The 16,936-nt window shown below is 46.3% G+C and overlaps 1 protein-coding gene across 1 annotated transcript in view; it reads left to right on the plus strand.

The window, feature by feature from the left end:
• TRPM2 (transient receptor potential cation channel subfamily M member 2) overlaps positions 1 to 16,936 on the plus strand; it is a 40,135-nt gene that overhangs the window by 14,991 nt on the left and 8,208 nt on the right. Inside the window, exons 9-23 of the mRNA XM_083443175.1 lie at positions 1,859 to 1,920; positions 2,611 to 2,811; positions 2,913 to 3,015; positions 4,616 to 4,737; positions 7,066 to 7,416; positions 8,643 to 8,780; positions 9,364 to 9,493; positions 10,393 to 10,538; positions 11,696 to 11,808; positions 11,964 to 12,177; positions 12,967 to 13,085; positions 14,062 to 14,194; positions 14,354 to 14,525; positions 15,964 to 16,147; positions 16,566 to 16,747. Coding sequence (XP_083299301.1) covers positions 1,859 to 1,920; positions 2,611 to 2,811; positions 2,913 to 3,015; positions 4,616 to 4,737; positions 7,066 to 7,416; positions 8,643 to 8,780; positions 9,364 to 9,493; positions 10,393 to 10,538; positions 11,696 to 11,808; positions 11,964 to 12,177; positions 12,967 to 13,085; positions 14,062 to 14,194; positions 14,354 to 14,525; positions 15,964 to 16,147; positions 16,566 to 16,747 — 2,370 coding nt within the window. The remainder of the gene's footprint in view (positions 1 to 1,858; positions 1,921 to 2,610; positions 2,812 to 2,912; positions 3,016 to 4,615; positions 4,738 to 7,065; positions 7,417 to 8,642; positions 8,781 to 9,363; positions 9,494 to 10,392; positions 10,539 to 11,695; positions 11,809 to 11,963; positions 12,178 to 12,966; positions 13,086 to 14,061; positions 14,195 to 14,353; positions 14,526 to 15,963; positions 16,148 to 16,565; positions 16,748 to 16,936) is intronic.

The raw sequence follows: 16,936 nt of genomic DNA on the forward strand, positions 1-16,936 counted from the left end.
GCAAACAGCAGGAGCGCTCCCGCTGCTGGCGGAGAGGTGCCTGCATGCTGAAGCCTGCGCACTGAGCTCAGCGCGTCCAGGCTTCGCGGACCTCTCCGCTAGCAGCGGGAGCGCTCCCGCTGCTGGCGGAGAGGTGCCTGCATGCTGAAGCCTGCGCGCGCTGAGCTCAGCGCGTCCAGGCTTCGCGGACCTCTCCGCTAGCAGCGGGAGCGCTCCCGCTGCTGGCGGAGGGGTGCCTGCATGCTGAAGCCTGCGCGCGCTGAGCTCAGCGCGTCCAGGCTTCGCGGACCTCTCCGCTAGCAGCGGGAGCGCTCCCGCTGCTGGCGGAGAGGTGCCTGCATGCTGAAGCCTGCGCGCGCTGAGCTCAGCGCGTCCAGGCTTCGCGGACCTCTCCGCTAGCAGCGGGAGCGCTCCCGCTGCTGGCGGAGGGGTGCCTGCATGCTGAAACCTGCGCGCGCTGAGCTCAGCGCGTCCAGGCTTCGCGGACCTCTCCGCTAGCAGCGGGAGCGCTCCCGCTGCTGGCGGAGGGGTGCCTGCATGCTGAAACCTGCGCGCGCTGAGCTCAGCGCGTCCAGGCTTCGCGGACCTCTCCGCTAGCAGCGGGAGCGCTCCCGCTGCTGGCGGAGAGGTGCCTGCATGCTGAAGCCTGCGCGCGCTGAGCTCAGCGCGTCCAGGCTTCGCGGACCTCTCCGCTAGCAGCGGGAGCGCTCCCGCTGCTGGCGGAGAGGTGCCTGCATGCTGAAGCCTGCGCGCGCTGAGCTCAGCGCGTCCAGGCTTCGCGGACCTCTCCGCTAGCAGCGGGAGCGCTCCCGCTGCTGGCGGAGAGGTGCCTGCATGCTGAAGCCTGCGCGCGCTGAGCTCAGCGCGTCCAGGCTTCGCGGACCTCTCCGCTAGCAGCGGGAGCGCTCCCGCTGCTGGCGGAGAGGTGCCTGCATGCTGAAGCCTGCGCGCGCTGAGCTCAGCGCGTCCAGGCTTCGCGGACCTCTCCGCTAGCAGCGGGAGCGCTCCCGCTGCTGGCGGAGAGGTGCCTGCATGCTGAAGCCTGCGCGCGCTGAGCTCAGCGCGTCCAGGCTTCGCGGACCTCTCCGCTAGCAGCGGGAGCGCTCCCGCTGCTGGCGGAGAGGTGCCTGCATGCTGAAGCCTGCGCGCGCTGAGCTCAGCGCGTCCAGGCTTCGCGGACCTCTCCGCCAGCAGCGGGAGCGCTCCCGCTGCTGGCGGAGAGTTGCCTGCATGCTGAAGCCTGCGCGCGCTGAGCTCAGCATGTCCAGGCTTCGCGGACCTCTCCGCTAGCAGCGGGAGCCAGCACTGGGCTCCCACGGCTTGCAGAGAGCTGCCTGTTTGGGGGTTGGGGTCGGGGGAAGCTCGGGCTTCCCCAACCCCGCGCCTGGGGGGGAAATAATTTTTTTCCTTTATTTCCCCCCCAAAAAAACTAGGTGCGCCTTATGGGACGGTGCGTCCTATAGGGCGAAAAATACGGTACTTTTTATAGGATTGTATATTGGCCTTTTATCACTCCTATTGTATGTTGCCCTGATACTTTCCCCTAAAAATCATTTAAACAAAATAAGCAAAGGGACTGACTGCAAGCGACAAACAACTGATACCATAGTGAGTAAGTAACTAATGGTGGCTTAACACTGGCTTATTTGTGTGATGATGGGATGGTTGTGTTTGTTCATCATCATTAGAAATGTTAATTATGTAGCTGCTATTAATTGATTGCTCTTAATGTTATTTGAGATAAATATTGTTCATTTTAACTGCATTCAAAGGTAACTGCCAATGGGCATCAGCAAGAAGGGAAAGAAATGACTAGCTTTCTGCACATGGGACTGACTGAGCCTTTATTTCCTTACAGGAGTTGCCATTAAAATACCAATTGTTTGTGTAGTACTCGAGGGTGGCCCTGGGACTCTTGATGTAAGTACTCTACAGGCATCAGGGCAACTAATTATGGGAAAAGAAGCAAAGTGTAGGAGAATTCAGTAATTGTTAACACCTGGATATTTCTCTCTCAGAGCACAGTGTGCCTCAATCACACAGTAACTACTTTTGTGGTGTCTTTGTAACATTGCAGAAACACATCTAGTTGTAACTACAAAGCAGGGACTGGCTGTATGGGCACAGAGAGTTCTGACTTGTACATTTCAAGCCCTTTTAACTCACACATAGCAAAGAGATTCTGCATAGCAGAAGATATAAGAGTATGCCTTAGCTGTAAACAATGAGAATCGCTCTAAAACAGTTGAAACCTGCTCAACATGCTGATCGGCAGAATGAAGTGGCAGAGCAAGGTGGAATTCTGAACTACATCACTTAAGACAGCAGATGGGAGAATCATGTTTTTAAACTTTCCTTCACATAAATTCTCTATACTACTCCTTAATCCCAGATATGCTCCATAGATTACTACAGCATACAAGGAGCATATATATTCCGAAACATGATCTCCCACCTGTGCTGTGTGATATGATACAGTTCAGAATTCCAAGATGTCATTCTACAAGCTCAATTCATAAATTGATTCTGAACTTAGTGGCAATATCAAAGTGATGTCCATAAGACAGCACCAGCTCAAATGCAGTCATGCTCCTGTATTCTGTTCTACAGACCATCTACAATGCAATTACCAATGGCACCCCCTGTGTGGTTGTGGAAGGCTCAGGACGGGTGGCTGATGTCATTGCTCAAGTGGCTAATCTGCCCATCTCCCAAATAAGCATCTCCCTCATTCAGAAAAAACTGAGCATATTCTTCAAAGAGAGCTATGAGCAGTTTACTGAGAGTAAGATTGTGGAATGGACCAAAAAGGTAAGGCAAATGGTCTCTGTGCAGCTTTTACTGGGTTTTGTTGGTGAAGTTGCAGTCATGAGCTAGGACCTTCAGTCTTACCTTTTCTTTGGCATTTGCAGATCCAGGATATTGTACGCAACAGGCAGCTCTTGACCATCTTCAGGGAAGGCAAAGATGGACAACAGGATGTTGATGTAGCCATTCTTCAAGCAATGCTCAAAGGTGAGAAGTGCAGTGGGTGTTGCAGATGAGGTACAGAGATCAGTAAGTGAAACTGTTTCTTTTAGGACGTTCCCTTGTGTTGGAATGTGGTATTGCTTCAGAATGCAGCACAAGACAGTACTGTACTGTAGAACCTTTTGTGTGTCATAATTTAGACTTCACTTACCTTGAGGGATTTGTTTCCATGGAAGTGGAGGCACAGCAAGGACACCTGATCACCATATGCAGTGAGGAAAATACTGTTGGAGAGAGAGGCTTGGAAGAGAGATTCCTATTCTCCAGTAGCAGAGTTAAGCACAATGGTGATTGCTCGAAGAACTTTAAAACTTGGTTAGGTTTGCATCTACCCTCGTCCACCTTTAAAGAATGTTCCCCATTAAAATACTTAGGCTAGGAAAAAAATCACAGACACTTAGCTTGGAAATAAGTGATTTTTTTTTACTTAAGAAATTCCCAGAAGTTACAGCAAACAAATCTCCATCATCTGGCAATAAAACAAAGATGAAAAGGTTCCAAACAACTTTAAAAAGAAAAGTACCATACTTTGTTTCCTTACAAAAGGAATCATGCAGTCTGTGGGTTTGCAAAGTTGCAGGTTTTAAAAACTCACCTTTAAAGCGATTCAGTTCACTTACAGGATCAGCTGAGTGGGGAGCCAAAGCTACATGGCTCCTTTTTTGCTTGTTCTAGGAAGCATTAAGGGGGGAAAGGAGGGGGGGGGCAGAGGCTGCTGCCAGCCTGCTAAGCCACATTCACTGGCAACCTGAGCTCAGGTTAACCCTTTCACACATGGAAGTGTGAGTCAGTAACTGTACAGTACAACAAATACTACCTGGTATCATAACCCGAAACTGTGACATTGCATGAAGTGGGATGTTGAGCAATACCTAGGAGATACAAAGTCATTTGACACAAACACATTTTATTTGATGTGTTGAGTTTGATTGTTAACCTTACAGCTCATAGGAGGTAACAGCAATTGAAAAAAACCCAGCTCAAATACTTAATAAAACATGCAAGCCACATAATGGAAACATTAAAATGACTCCATACTTGCTTTGCTCCAGCCATTAAATGTCAACATAAACAAGAAAGTCTCTTTGGAAAATGCTCAGAGTAACCAAGCTCTAGGCAGTAATGTTGGGTATGTTACATGTGCTTAAATCCACAGGATATTTAAAGAAGCAGTTGGGGGCCAAAAGGGTATGCTAGTGATACGTTTATGTTGCAAGGTACCTAGGCCTCCCAATGCAGTGGTACCTCAGGTTACATACGCTTCAGGTTACAGACTCCGCTAACCCAGAAATAGTGCTTCAGGTTAAGAACTTTGCTTCAGGATGAGAACAGAAATCATGCTCTGGCGGCGCGGCGGCAGCAGGAGGCCCCATTAGCTAAAGTGGTGCTTCAGGTTAAGAACAGTTTCAGGTTAAGTATGGACCTCCAGAACGAATTAAGTACTTAACTTGAGGTACCACTGTATGTTTCTCTTGCCATTCATTCCCCTTCAAGTTCTCAATGTGCATGAGTAAGAGACAGCCAGTAAAGGTCAGCCCTTTGCAACCTAGTTTCAGCCATGTTTTTGTTTATTCCTCTATTGCAGCCTCTCGATACAGAGATCACTTAGGCCATGAAAACTGGGACCACCAGCTGAAGCTTGCAGTGGCATGGAACAGGGTGGACATTGCCCGGAGTGAGATTTTCACCGATGATCATGAGTGGAAGGTAGGGAAGCTTTTGGTGACACACACTGGCAATGAGCATATTTGCTTTCTGGCTGCATAATTAGAGCAGGGTCTAAAAGCACTAGGCTTGGCTTGACTGCATGCATGTCTCTTGGGAAGGGATGGGGTGTCTTGAGGGTGAAACCAGATGTTATAAGAGTTGCCTTGCACAGCTGCCAATCTGTGTCTCTTTGCTCTTCCTTCCCCCTAATATGTGCTGCAATACACTGTGTAACACCCGTGACATGTTATCATGAGGTGTGTCTCCCCACCTTCACACAATTGGCAGGCAGGGATGAGGAGACACAATGCACAATGATGTTGTGTTGTGTTGTAGACACATTATGAGGAAGAGAGGGTCAAGAGTAATGGAATGGCAGCTCTTCCAGTTCTTTACGGTCATTTTGTAAGTAGCTTTGCATTGCCATGGCAAAAAAGTGACTAATATTTGCAAACATGCCATAAAAACATATAAAATAGTTTTTAAAACAGTATGGAAACAACTAAAGCTAGGTTTAAAAACAATACAGAATGAACACTTAAGGCAGAGAGCTTCTCATCTAGATGCATTGTTAATATAAAAATGTATTCAGTAGTCTCTGCAAAGTTGTGGGTGCCTGTTGTATCTCAGCAGTAATTCCTGGCTCGCCTTTGTATATTTCACTCAGTTGCATTGTAAGCTGCCCAGAGAACTTTGTGTAAGGGAATAATAGATCAGTGCAGCAGTATGCATGGTCTTATGTAACGCATTCCTTGTTTGCTGTTGTTCATACGGAGGACAGAATAGCCGTAATGCTTGTCTGGCAATGGCAGGCATACTTGGGATGATCAAAGAACAGTTTATTCAGAGAACTCGTGGTGTCAGAAGGTGCAAAACAACTCTTACATTGCCAGAGGTTTTTCCGTTTGGATGTGAACGCTTAAAAACTCAACCTTTACAGCTTGCTACTTTGAGGAATCTTTAAGACACCCACTTTTATCTAAACTGCCTTATGGGATCGCGTCATGTTTCTTAGAGGTGTCCACAAAAAGCAGGGAAAATGCCATTTTTTATTGTCTGTGCCGAAAACACTCTCCCTGGTCAATTGGCACCAGAAGACAATAGCAGAGTAAGGTGGAATTATCCCATGGGCTCCAAGTAACATTTCATGAAATAGCGAATACTTTCACATTTTTAGGGTTTTTACAAATAGGTAAACCAAGTTATTTAAACCCTGTTGTTGCTGCACTGGCAGTGTGGTTGAGTGGCTGCCCTGTTGCTGTGACATGCTAAAGAGCTGGGTTCTGCCCTCACTGAAAAATCTTTTTAAAAAGGTAAAGGACCCCTGACAGTTAAGTCCAGTCATGAATGACTCTGGGGTTGCAGTGCTCATCTCACTTTACTGGCTGAGGGAGCCAATGTTTGTCCACAGACAGTTTTTCCAGGTCATGTGGCCAGCATGACTAAGCCACATCTGGTGAAACCAGAGCAGTGCACGGAAACACTGTTTACCTTCCCGCTGGAAGGGTACCTATTTATCTACTTGCACTTTGACGTGCTTTTGAACTGCTAGGTTGGCAGGAGCTGGGACCAAACAATGGGAGCTCACCCCATTGCGGGGATTCGAACCGCTGACCTTCCAATCGGCAAGCCCAAGGCTCAGTGGTTTACACCACGGCACTACCTGCATCCCTTGAAAAATCGCATGTTAATAATACCTGTGTCATACATATTTTGTGTCAGAGCCAACATGGCAACTTCCAGCTACTTCTTGGAATGGGACGCAGTACTAACCATGAGGGGGTGGTGTGTGTTGCTGACTGACCCCGTGGGCATGGCTCACCCACTATTGTCCTGTTGTCCCTTAGGGTAGCATGCTGTGGAAAGACTCTTGCTATTGGCTTCTCATGCATCCATCACTCCATGCTAGAGAGGAAGCGGCTGTGCCCCATCAGCATCAGTGAGACCTGCTTGCTTCAATTTGCCTGCTGCTTTCTGTGCTTTGCTGAGGTGTAAATGTGGACTAAACGGGAGATAGAACACTTGAACATAAGCAGGCCAGCTTCTATCTCTTAGCTTTCTACTGCCTGCTTCATCTGCTTCAGGGACTTTGCTTTAGCTATCAGCTTCTGCCTTTCTAGAGACTGCTGCAACTCCTGTATGCTTCCTCATTACCTTTGAGCTTGCACTGTGTGTATGTCCATGTCTCTGTCTGTCTGTCTGTCTGTCTGTCTCTCTCTCTCTCTCTCTCTCTCTCTCTCTCTCTCCGCATGCCCCCCCCATGGGGAGGACAACCGGCATTACCTTTGGTTGATGTTGTCTCTTTCTGGTTGTCTTCTTGGCCAACAGCCCTCTGATCTGCACCCAATGATGGCTGCTGCCCTCATAGCCAACAAGCCAGATTTTGTCAAGCTGTTTCTTGAGCAAGGTGTGCGCCTGAAGGAGTTTGTTACCTGGGACACCCTGATCTACCTCTATGAAAACATGGCAAACCCCAGCGTCTTCCACACAAAGCTACAGAAGGTGTTAATGGAAGAGAAGGAGCGCTCAGCTTTCTCCAAAGTGCCAAGAGTCCAAATGCACCATGTGTCCCAGGTGCTGAGGGAGCTGTTGGGAGATTTCACTCAGCAGCTGTACCCTAAGCCGAAGAACACTGAGAGACACCGGCTCTCTATCGCCGTGCCCCATATCAAGCTCAATGTAATGTATCTCCGCATGTTACTAATCCCTTACAACCTTTCATGGCACCCCTTTTTAGTACAGGGCAGTCCATACATCCCCTTGCCACTTCTAAGAGTGGTCCCTGCACCAATGCCAGGAGAACATCACCTTTGGTAAGCTAGTTATATGTATACATTTTAATATTATACTGTGTCCTGCAGGCAGTTTGCTGTAGCAGCAGAAGCTGAATGAAGAATTGATACTGGAGAATTCTTTTACTGGCATCCAGGACATTCATGCAGTGATTCCCCCTATTTCCAATGTTCAAGTTGCAAGTGCCATCAGTTATGTAACCAAAACAGCACTGCCCAATTGCAATAGAGAGGTATCAGCAGGTTTGAAAAAACCTTCCAGTTTGCAGAAGTAAAAAAATACAACTGTAAGGAGGGAAACCCTGTCAACCTACTGCCACAGAATGCTGACTCAATGTTTGGGGGTATGGAGACAAAACTGGGAGTAGAATAGTGCAGCTGGAATCCTGCACGTCACACTGAAACATTTTGTTGCCGGTTCCATTTACTATGTCTAGTGCCCTTTCTCCACTCACTGGTGCAAATCTTTGATTTTGACTTCCTTTCAATATGATTGTGGCTCTCTGTATCCCAGCCTCTCTCCTCTTAAATTTAGTTCCAAGATTTTGTTCCATAACTTCAAACCAGGAAAAGGCCTGATGTGCTGTATCTTCCTAGACTCAAGGAAATGGCCTTAGAATTAGTTAAGCAAGCTGTGGGAGAAAAAGAGACTGTACCAAGGTTAGATGCCTCCTTCCTTGTGCCCTCTGTTGGTGGCAAAAGCTGAATGGTGAGTCTATGGCTGTGTACACACTAGACCTTTGAAGCACATTCCCCCCCCCCAAACAATGCTGGGCACTAGTTTGTTACAGGTTGCTGGGAATTGTAAATCTGAGGAGCAAGCTACAATGCCCCAGATTCTTTGAGGGAAAGAATGTGCTTTGAATGAGCTTTAAAGTTATGTGTACACAGCCTCCATGAGGGAAATTAATTTGAGGCTGAAGACACCCGATCCAGTATTGACGTTTCTATGAAGAAGGCATCACTGACCATGGTGTGTATGCTCGATAATAGGACAGAAAATGAACATGAAAATTAAGAACAATAGTCCTCCTTTCGCTCACACCACCACTTAGCAATTGTTATCTGATTCCAGCTTTATAATCATGTTCTCCCCCCACCCCTCTTTTAAAGGTACAAGGGGTTAGTCTCCGATCCCTGTACAAGCGTTCTGCTGGCCGAGTCACATTCACAATGGATCCCATTAGGGACTTGCTCATTTGGGCAATTGTCCAAAACCGCAAGGAACTGGCTGACATCATCTGGACCCAGGTAAAGTTTTCCTTTTTTCAACAATCTCCAGATAATACCGTACCCAGCTCAAGAAAAGCTGGTAAGATATCTTCATAGTTGTCTTCCTTACAGTCCCGAGCCTTCACAACCTTCACCGCCTCTGCTAGCAGCAGCCCCCCTTGCATGAGACATGGGTTTCCTTTGGCACTCCTTTAACATGACGAGGCCTTGGGCCTAGTTCTCACAGGTGATAAATTTGAATCTGGGTTGCACCAGTTGAGGCTGCATATGGCAGAATGCTGTTCCATTAAAAAAAAAAATGAAAGATATTCTCCACATAGAAGATTATCCTGGATTTCTAATGTACAGGGATTTTTTATTTTTTTGCAAAGATGCTGTTACTCCTGTGAGTCTCTGCTTGGAGTTTGAAGCAGGCCAGGCCAGTCACAGGTTTGCTAGTCAATGAGAAGCTGGGAATGACAAAGACGTCCACAGACTAGGAGTGGGAAGGGCTGAAAGAGCAGCAAGCTCACTTCCAAAAGAGAGGACTCCTGAAGGTTACACGGTCAACCTGGGACCCAGAAGTATCATGTTCTTGCTAACCTGAGTCCTTTTGCTTCAGAGCCAGGACTGCACTGCAGCAGCTTTGGCTTGCAGCAAGATACTGAAGGAGCTGTCCAAGGAGGAAGATGACACTGACAGCACAGAGGAAATGCTGAGCCTGGCAGAGGAGTATGAGTACCGAGCCATTGGTGAGTCTGGGCTGGTAGGCATCTGATCAGGGCACGTTAAGTCCTCCAACTTACTGGATGCTTTCCTGTGATACCTACTCTGTCTCCCCTGCTCATACTACAGACCACCATAGCATTATCTCATGAAAGGCTAGATCCCTCAGTACAACTACACAGATCCTATAGATTCAGTTCATTCTGAAACATGGGCGTTTTGTATGTAAATGCTCTGTAAGCAATGATCCCAACAACAGGTGAACACTGGGATCAAGAAGCTACACTACAACTATGCCTGTTCCCTAAGTTGCTTTTAGAGCTCCCCCCCCCCCCAACACATATCCTACTTCCTGAGCTCTTTGACTCTGGTAAGCCACACCCATAGTTGTAGTCTCTGTTTCTATGACTAGAAATGCAGTGTCATACTGGTACTATTGCTTATTATGTCCCTGCAATGCACATGATGCTCACCTGTGACCTGTGATAAGGCTGAGAGGCACAGGGCTTGTCCACACTTCCTCTCACCCCACCGCTTTTCCCTCAGGGAAACCTGTTTTTACTGCTGAATCAGAGCAAATGTCAGTTGGGGTTTTCTGTGGACTAACGTTTGCTTTCATTCAGTGGTAAAAGCAGAGATAGTGGCATGGCTGATGGAAAACCCCTCAGTCCTGTGCTTTCTAGGACCACAGTGGCTGGCCAAGGTCACCCAGAGAGCTTCATGCCTGAGTAGGGATTGCAAACCAGGCTCTCCAGTCCTGTGGCTTTCTCAGTCTTGGCTGTTAAGTTTGTTACGTAGCAGCTCACTAATCCTCAGGCTAAGCTACCTCACAGGCTTGTTTGAGGTGGAAGTGCTTTTCAGAGAACCTGTGGGAGAGAAATACAAAAGAAATAATAAGAATCTCTAATCCCGGTTACTCTTCTAGGTGTCTTCACTGAATGTTACCGGAAGGATGAAGAAAGAGCCCAAAAACTGTTGATCCGCATATCTGATGCTTGGGGGAAGACCACCTGCTTACAACTAGCCCTGGAGGCCAAAAATATGAAATTTGTGTCTTATGGGGGCATCCAGGTTGGAGTGCTTACTGACAAAACTTTGTTGCTTAAATAGTAATGTTAATCTGATTTACAGCTAACTGTGCAATATGTAGCCCCAACAGAATGGATTAACTGAAATACTTAAAAGAGAGACCACTGTTGGGGAAACATTACCCAATTTTCACCCTTTAATTAAAGTAACCATCTCTGTTGCTACTACTGCCTGAGGAACTTCAGACCTCACTATGCATGGCCATTGCTGCTGATGCTCCATTGACAGAAAAGGTCACCATTCTCTAAGTACAGTTCCATTTGGCTACTGGGAAACTTTGGCTGCCCCTTTAAGAATTCCTGTGTTGTAGTTCCTGCTTCTCCATTGAGGGTGAACACTCAGGGTTTGAACTGCAGAAATACTGCAGAAACTCTACAGCAAAGAGCAGGCCTTTTAGAACAAGTAATGGTGGAAAATTATAAAGCAATACTACCAGGACTACATTAGTTCATATCTAAAAAAATAAGAGAAATATCATCTAGGTTTTCAGAAACAAATGAGTGAGTGAGTGAACATTAGAAAAGCCCCACTATATGAGACCAAACGCCTACTAGTCCTGCATTCTGTTTTCAGAGTGGGTAACCAAATGCACCAGGAAGAATGGTGTTGAATGTAGAGGGGGGGGGGAGCTATTGTGGAAACACCATTCATTCTAGGTTGCAGATGTGGAATCAGTGTGTGATTTGGGGGCACAGCAGTTAAGTCAAGGCCTACAGTTACTGTGTGGTCTAAATTTTCCCGATAGGTGGGTGTCCTTGTACTGCCAGTGATTCTGACTCAGCTAACAACACAGCTCATGCTTGTGTGCATCCTTCTGGGTCCTGAGATCCACACATGATGGCCACTTTCATTTTGCCAGAGCAAGTGACAAGCCCTATCACCCTCCTTTGTTACCTTTGCCAAGTTCAAACCACACGAATTTCTGGCATTCTTTTTACCACAGGCACAGTCATGCTATTTAGCATTTGTCCTCTATTCTTTGGCATAAAGCCCACAGACTTTCAGCAGAGAATGTTGCCTGCTGTCCTCCCTGCAAATTGATCCCCAAGTATGTCCCATCTTTTGCCTTCTGTTCTTGACCTTACCCAGGACATGGGAAACAGGCCTCAACCTTCATTGCACTGTGTTCCTTTTTCTAGGCTTTCTTAACCAAAGTTTGGTGGGGCAAGCTGAGTGTCGATAATGGGATATGTCGGGTCATCATGTGTATGTTGTTCTTCCCCCTTCTCTACACTGGCCTCATCACATTCAGGTACTTGTCAGGGCTTGACTGCACCACTCTCTGGCATGGAGATTCAGTTCTCACATTTTTGTACTGCATAGTGGCAGCTATGACCAGTCCACTCTTAACAATTCTCTGGTATCTCCTCCAAAGATGTAAAACTATATCATTCTTTCTTTTCACAGAGAGAAGAGGCTGCAGCCTATGACTTGCCTGAACCGCTTCCGAGCCTTCTTTACAGCTCCTGTTGTCATCTTCCACCTCAATATCCTTTCCTACTTCACCTTCCTTTGGCTCTTTGCCTATGTGTTGATGATAGATTTCCAGCCAACTCCATCCTGGCGCGAGTATGTCATCTATTTCTGGCTCTTCTCCTTGGTGTGCGAGGAGACACGGCAGGTATTGGCTGTGCAAAGGCGGCTGTGACAATGCAGTTCAGAAACAGTGCTCTCAAGTGCCTGTTCCCATAGGCTATGTGTGGGGAACTTTTTCCAGCCCAAAGGGTCACATACCCTCATAGGCAACCTTCTGGTGGCCACAAGACAGTGCCGAATAGTGAGTGAGGCCAGGGCATGACTGGGGACCAAATTGGATAGAGCAATAGATGCTACCTTTGTACACTTTGCCTATATTATATTTGACTATATTATAGTCTATATAGCCTATATTATATTTGACTATATTATACTCTAGCATTGCAAAAGTCAGGGATTTCTACAGACAAACACACCACAACTCTCTTCATCCAGGATAGCAAGAGAAGCATCATCATCATCACAGTTCAAGAATACATTTCAGCTATGCAAAGCACTCATGAAGAGTGCTAGGCAGAGACAGGGATGTAGCCTGGGGACGAGGCATGGCATGGAGAATCTCAGTGGCCAATTATAGAAACCTTGATGGCCATATTTGTTCTGTGGGCCTGAGATTCCTCCCTCCCTCCCTAGTCTTCTGGTCCTTTTGAGATTATTGTTTTATGTGTGAGAAATGAGAAAATGTTACTCAGCTTTGGGAATCAACCTCCAAGAAAACTACAGTGGGGAAGTTGCATTTGATATCCTGGTTTGTAATTAGAGAGCAAGTCCCAATTTTCTGGTTCATATGCAAAAGAGAAGGGAATAGTGCCTTGGCACAATGCTTTTTTGATCCAATAAACTATGGTTAGTAAAATCATTTCTCTTCCTTCAGCTTTTTTATGACCCAGATGGGTTTGGCTTAGTGAAAATGGCTTCCTTGTACCTCAACGATTTCTGGAATAAATTAGATGTGTGTGCCATCCTAATCTTTATAGCTGGGCTAAGCTGCAGGTGAGTTAATATGCAATGACTCCAGCTAGCTGGAAAGGGAAGAGAACAAGGCATGTTTGGAAAATGAGTGGGGGTTTTTAAAATCTAAATGCTGATTTATGCTTAATTTTTTCATCAAACTGGATCACTTTGCCAACGTATGATTGGAGGAGGCTTGTGTTTATGTTGTATTTTTATCCCTCAGTTCAGTCCCCTTTAGATCAATGTATGAGGAAGCTTATAAGCTGCCCATTTGCTACCAGGCCCAATTCAACATGTTGATATTAGCATATAACACCCTAAATGACTAAGGGCCCAAACTCTTGAAAGACAATCTCTCCCCTTACCTCTCAAATCAGGCCCTGTGTTATTCAGGGAAGACCCTTCTTCTGATCATCCTGATGGCTTTATCCATCTTGCTATGATGCAGAATAGGGCCACCCTAGTGGCAGCGCCCTGGTTGTGGAAGATATGACAGTCATCCTCACTGATCATTTTTAGGAAGCAGCTCTGACATCTCTCAGAAGAATGGTCTAGAAAAATAAGTACATTTATGTATGCAAAGCTGCTGCCTGCTATGCCACAGTTCCCTTTAACTGTCTCTTTCATGAATTGGCAGGACTGGAATTGTTGAGCATTTGGCATCACTTGCTGCTCTTTTCCTGGTTGGAGATCTAATCTCACTCCTGAAACTCCCAACCCAGTTCCCTCTAAGCCTCTTCTATTTCTATGGGTATTTTTCATCTTTTGGCTGCTGTGCTTGGTTTGCCTTAGGAAATAGTTGTAGCAGGAGCATATGCGCAATCCCCTTTGTTTATTTGAATGACAGTTGTTTGCTGCAGCAGGTTGGACACTAGTGCAGAGATATATGGGTCCTTTGGTAATTAAGCCTCCTTGCTTCCTTGTGTCTGGGTATAGTGATATTTGGGAATGTCTTTCTGATATTTCCTCTTGCTATCTCAATAAGTGTGTTTTTGTTTCTTTCCCCTGTGCTAAGATGGATTCCAGCCACTTTATATCCTGGAAGGATCATTCTGTCACTGGCTTTTATTATTTTTTGCCTGCGTTTGATGCACATATTCACAGTCAGTAAAACTCTAGGTCCCAAGATCATCATAGTGAAGAGGATGGTAAGTTGTTTCTACTGATAAGCACCATGGTAACTGCATAGTCTCTGGCATTCCTTTTATGATGAGGGTGCCAGAATCAAATACGCCCTGGGGCAAAATTGTTTCCATGTTAAAAAAGAGAAAAGAAATAAATTTCTGCTTTGTTTTGTGGGCTTACAGATGAAGGATGTCTTTTTCTTCCTCTTCCTCTTGGCTGTTTGGGTTGTGTCCTTTGGAGTCGCCAAGCAAGCCATCTTGATCCACAATGAGAAGCGTGTGGACTGGATCTTCCGAGGCGTTGTTTACCATTCTTATTTGACAATATTTGGACAGATCCCTTCCTATATCGATGGTACAGAATACAGAATCATTGCATACTGTGGACTAGCAAGGGACAATTTGCTTGAATGCCTCACTTCACCACTAAGAGTACAGACAGCCCACCCCCACTTGCATGCGGCCCAATATTTGCGTGGTGCTGGGAAATAGATTCAAACCAGGAAATGGCAGTAGACAGCTGGAGAGTCCCCTTGGCTCACAAGGGGACTCTCTTTGGAGCCTGAAGAGGACTTCAGTGAGGGCATAGGAAGTCCCAAAGAGATCTGAGATGCAGCGAGGCTTTGTCTAGACTGCTCAGAGTCCCCACTTAACAGCTGAAACACAGGGTAGGGCAGCAGCAGCAGCAGCAGCTGCTGCTTTTCTGTGCAGCCTCCAGCCACCCTCGGAGCTTCAACTCTGGTTGAAGAGTTGTGTGGAGAGAGAGCAGAAGAGCAGGAAAAAACGAGTTTAGAGGCTTTTTGGAGGATGCTCCCCACTTACACAATTTTTGCTTATGCATGTGGGGGCCTAGAATGTAACCCCCATGTAAGTAGGAGGATGCCTGTATACAGTAAGCTCATAACTTATATGTTTGGCAAAAAATAATCCCCCCAAAATTGAAAGGGGGTGAGCATCTGGGGAAAAAGACTTTGGCAACCCCACCTGCAATCAAACCCAATGTGTTTTGACTATACAAAATTTGGCTTTAGGCATAATCCCAGGAACGTGTAAGTTGTGGGCTGACTGTATTCCAAATAGGCCCAGACCTGACCTCACATGGGGGCACTGTATAAAAAACAGTAAATATGAAGCAATGGTGCAAGCAATCGTTAACTAAGTAAGCATGTGATGATCAAGCTTTTTAGAAAAATATGGCTACCTAATATGTTTTTGATTGAGACTGCTCTGGCATAAGCAACCATCATGCTGTTATCATGTGTTGCTGACCTTGTACGTGTGATAAAATTATCCCAATGGTGCCTCTTGTGTTATGTAAGTTCTGGTTTGATTAAGTATCATCTGAAGTATGTGCACCAATATTTGCTTCTTAGTCCCAAGGCAGCTACATCACTGGGTTTCTCAGCCCTTGTTCTTAGGCTGCTGCTATAAATAGCACTTCAAGCAAATACAGGGTCCCCAGGAGATGAGCTCCTGTGACATGTCTCTGGCAGCAATTCACTGGCAGCACATCTTTAATAACATTTCTCAGAGGGAGGAAGAAAAGTGTGTGATTATGTGAATCTCCTCTCAGATTAGCTCCTGCTTTCATATCAGTCAGTAAAGGACTGAGTCATTCATTCCATACCTTCGAAAAACTTTGTTTTCTAAACTCTAAACAGAGCTTGACGTCTGTCATTCTGTGTTATAGATATGGCATTTCAGATTACTCTCAGCAGGCAAGAAAATAGGATGAGGACTTCCTGTTCCAGGAACAGCTCAGCACTTTTGAGGTTCATTGTGTTTTATGGCAGGAGTGAACTTCAACCCGGATCAGTGCAGCCCAAATGGTACTGACCCATACAAGCCCAAGTGCCCGGAAAACAATGAGACAAATCAACAGCCCATCTTCCCTGAGTGGCTGACAGTCATCTTGCTCTGCCTGTACCTGCTATTCACCAACATCCTTCTCCTCAATCTCCTCATTGCAATGTTCAAGTGAGTTCTACATTCAGCACCAACTTCTATCATTTCTTTCCCCTTAGTTCATTTCTAACAACAATGAGACTGACAGGCCTAGAAAACCTGTCATGGTCACTGCCCTTTGATCAACTAAGCTTCTTGTGATTTACATCAAGCCCAGGTTGCCAAATTGCAACATGCACAGAACCCAACTAGAGGTTGCATGGGCCAGTTCAGGACATCACTTGAGCAGCTAAGCAGAGGTAGTATTAATGGATAGTAGCAGGCAGTTCTGCAAGATGCCTCCACAATTCAGAATGGAGATGTGCTTCTGCAAAACTTTGCCCCTCCACCACTACTTATGGGATGTTTAGGAGAGGACCACCACACTCTAGATGTATTTAAATTACAACCACAGAGTGGCAGAGCTAACTCTTGTATTCTTTTCTCCCAGCTACACATTCCAGCAGGTGCAGGAGCACACTGATCAAATCTGGAAGTTTCAGCGCCATGACCTGATTGAGGAGTACCATGGCAGGCCCCCTGCTCCACCACCCTTCATTCTTCTCAACCACCTTCAGCTCTTCATCAAGCGGGTCATTCTCCGGAAGCCAGCCACACGGCATAAGCAACTCAGTAAGAAGCTCTGCTGGGTAGGGCCTTGCAGAGTGGGTGTTGCAGGGTCAGCTTGACTGGAGTTATGATATGATGATACCCCCTCCATCACTGCTGACCATTTTTATGATGATCTGTGACATTCATCAATACTGGAAGGGAGGAGATTGAAGCATGTGCTATAACATGGGACACCAGAGCCATTGGTTC

The sequence above is a fragment of the Podarcis tiliguerta genome (assembly GCF_965153285.1).
Source record: "Podarcis tiliguerta genome assembly, chromosome: 5".
Lineage (NCBI taxonomy): Eukaryota > Metazoa > Chordata > Lepidosauria > Squamata > Lacertidae > Podarcis > Podarcis tiliguerta.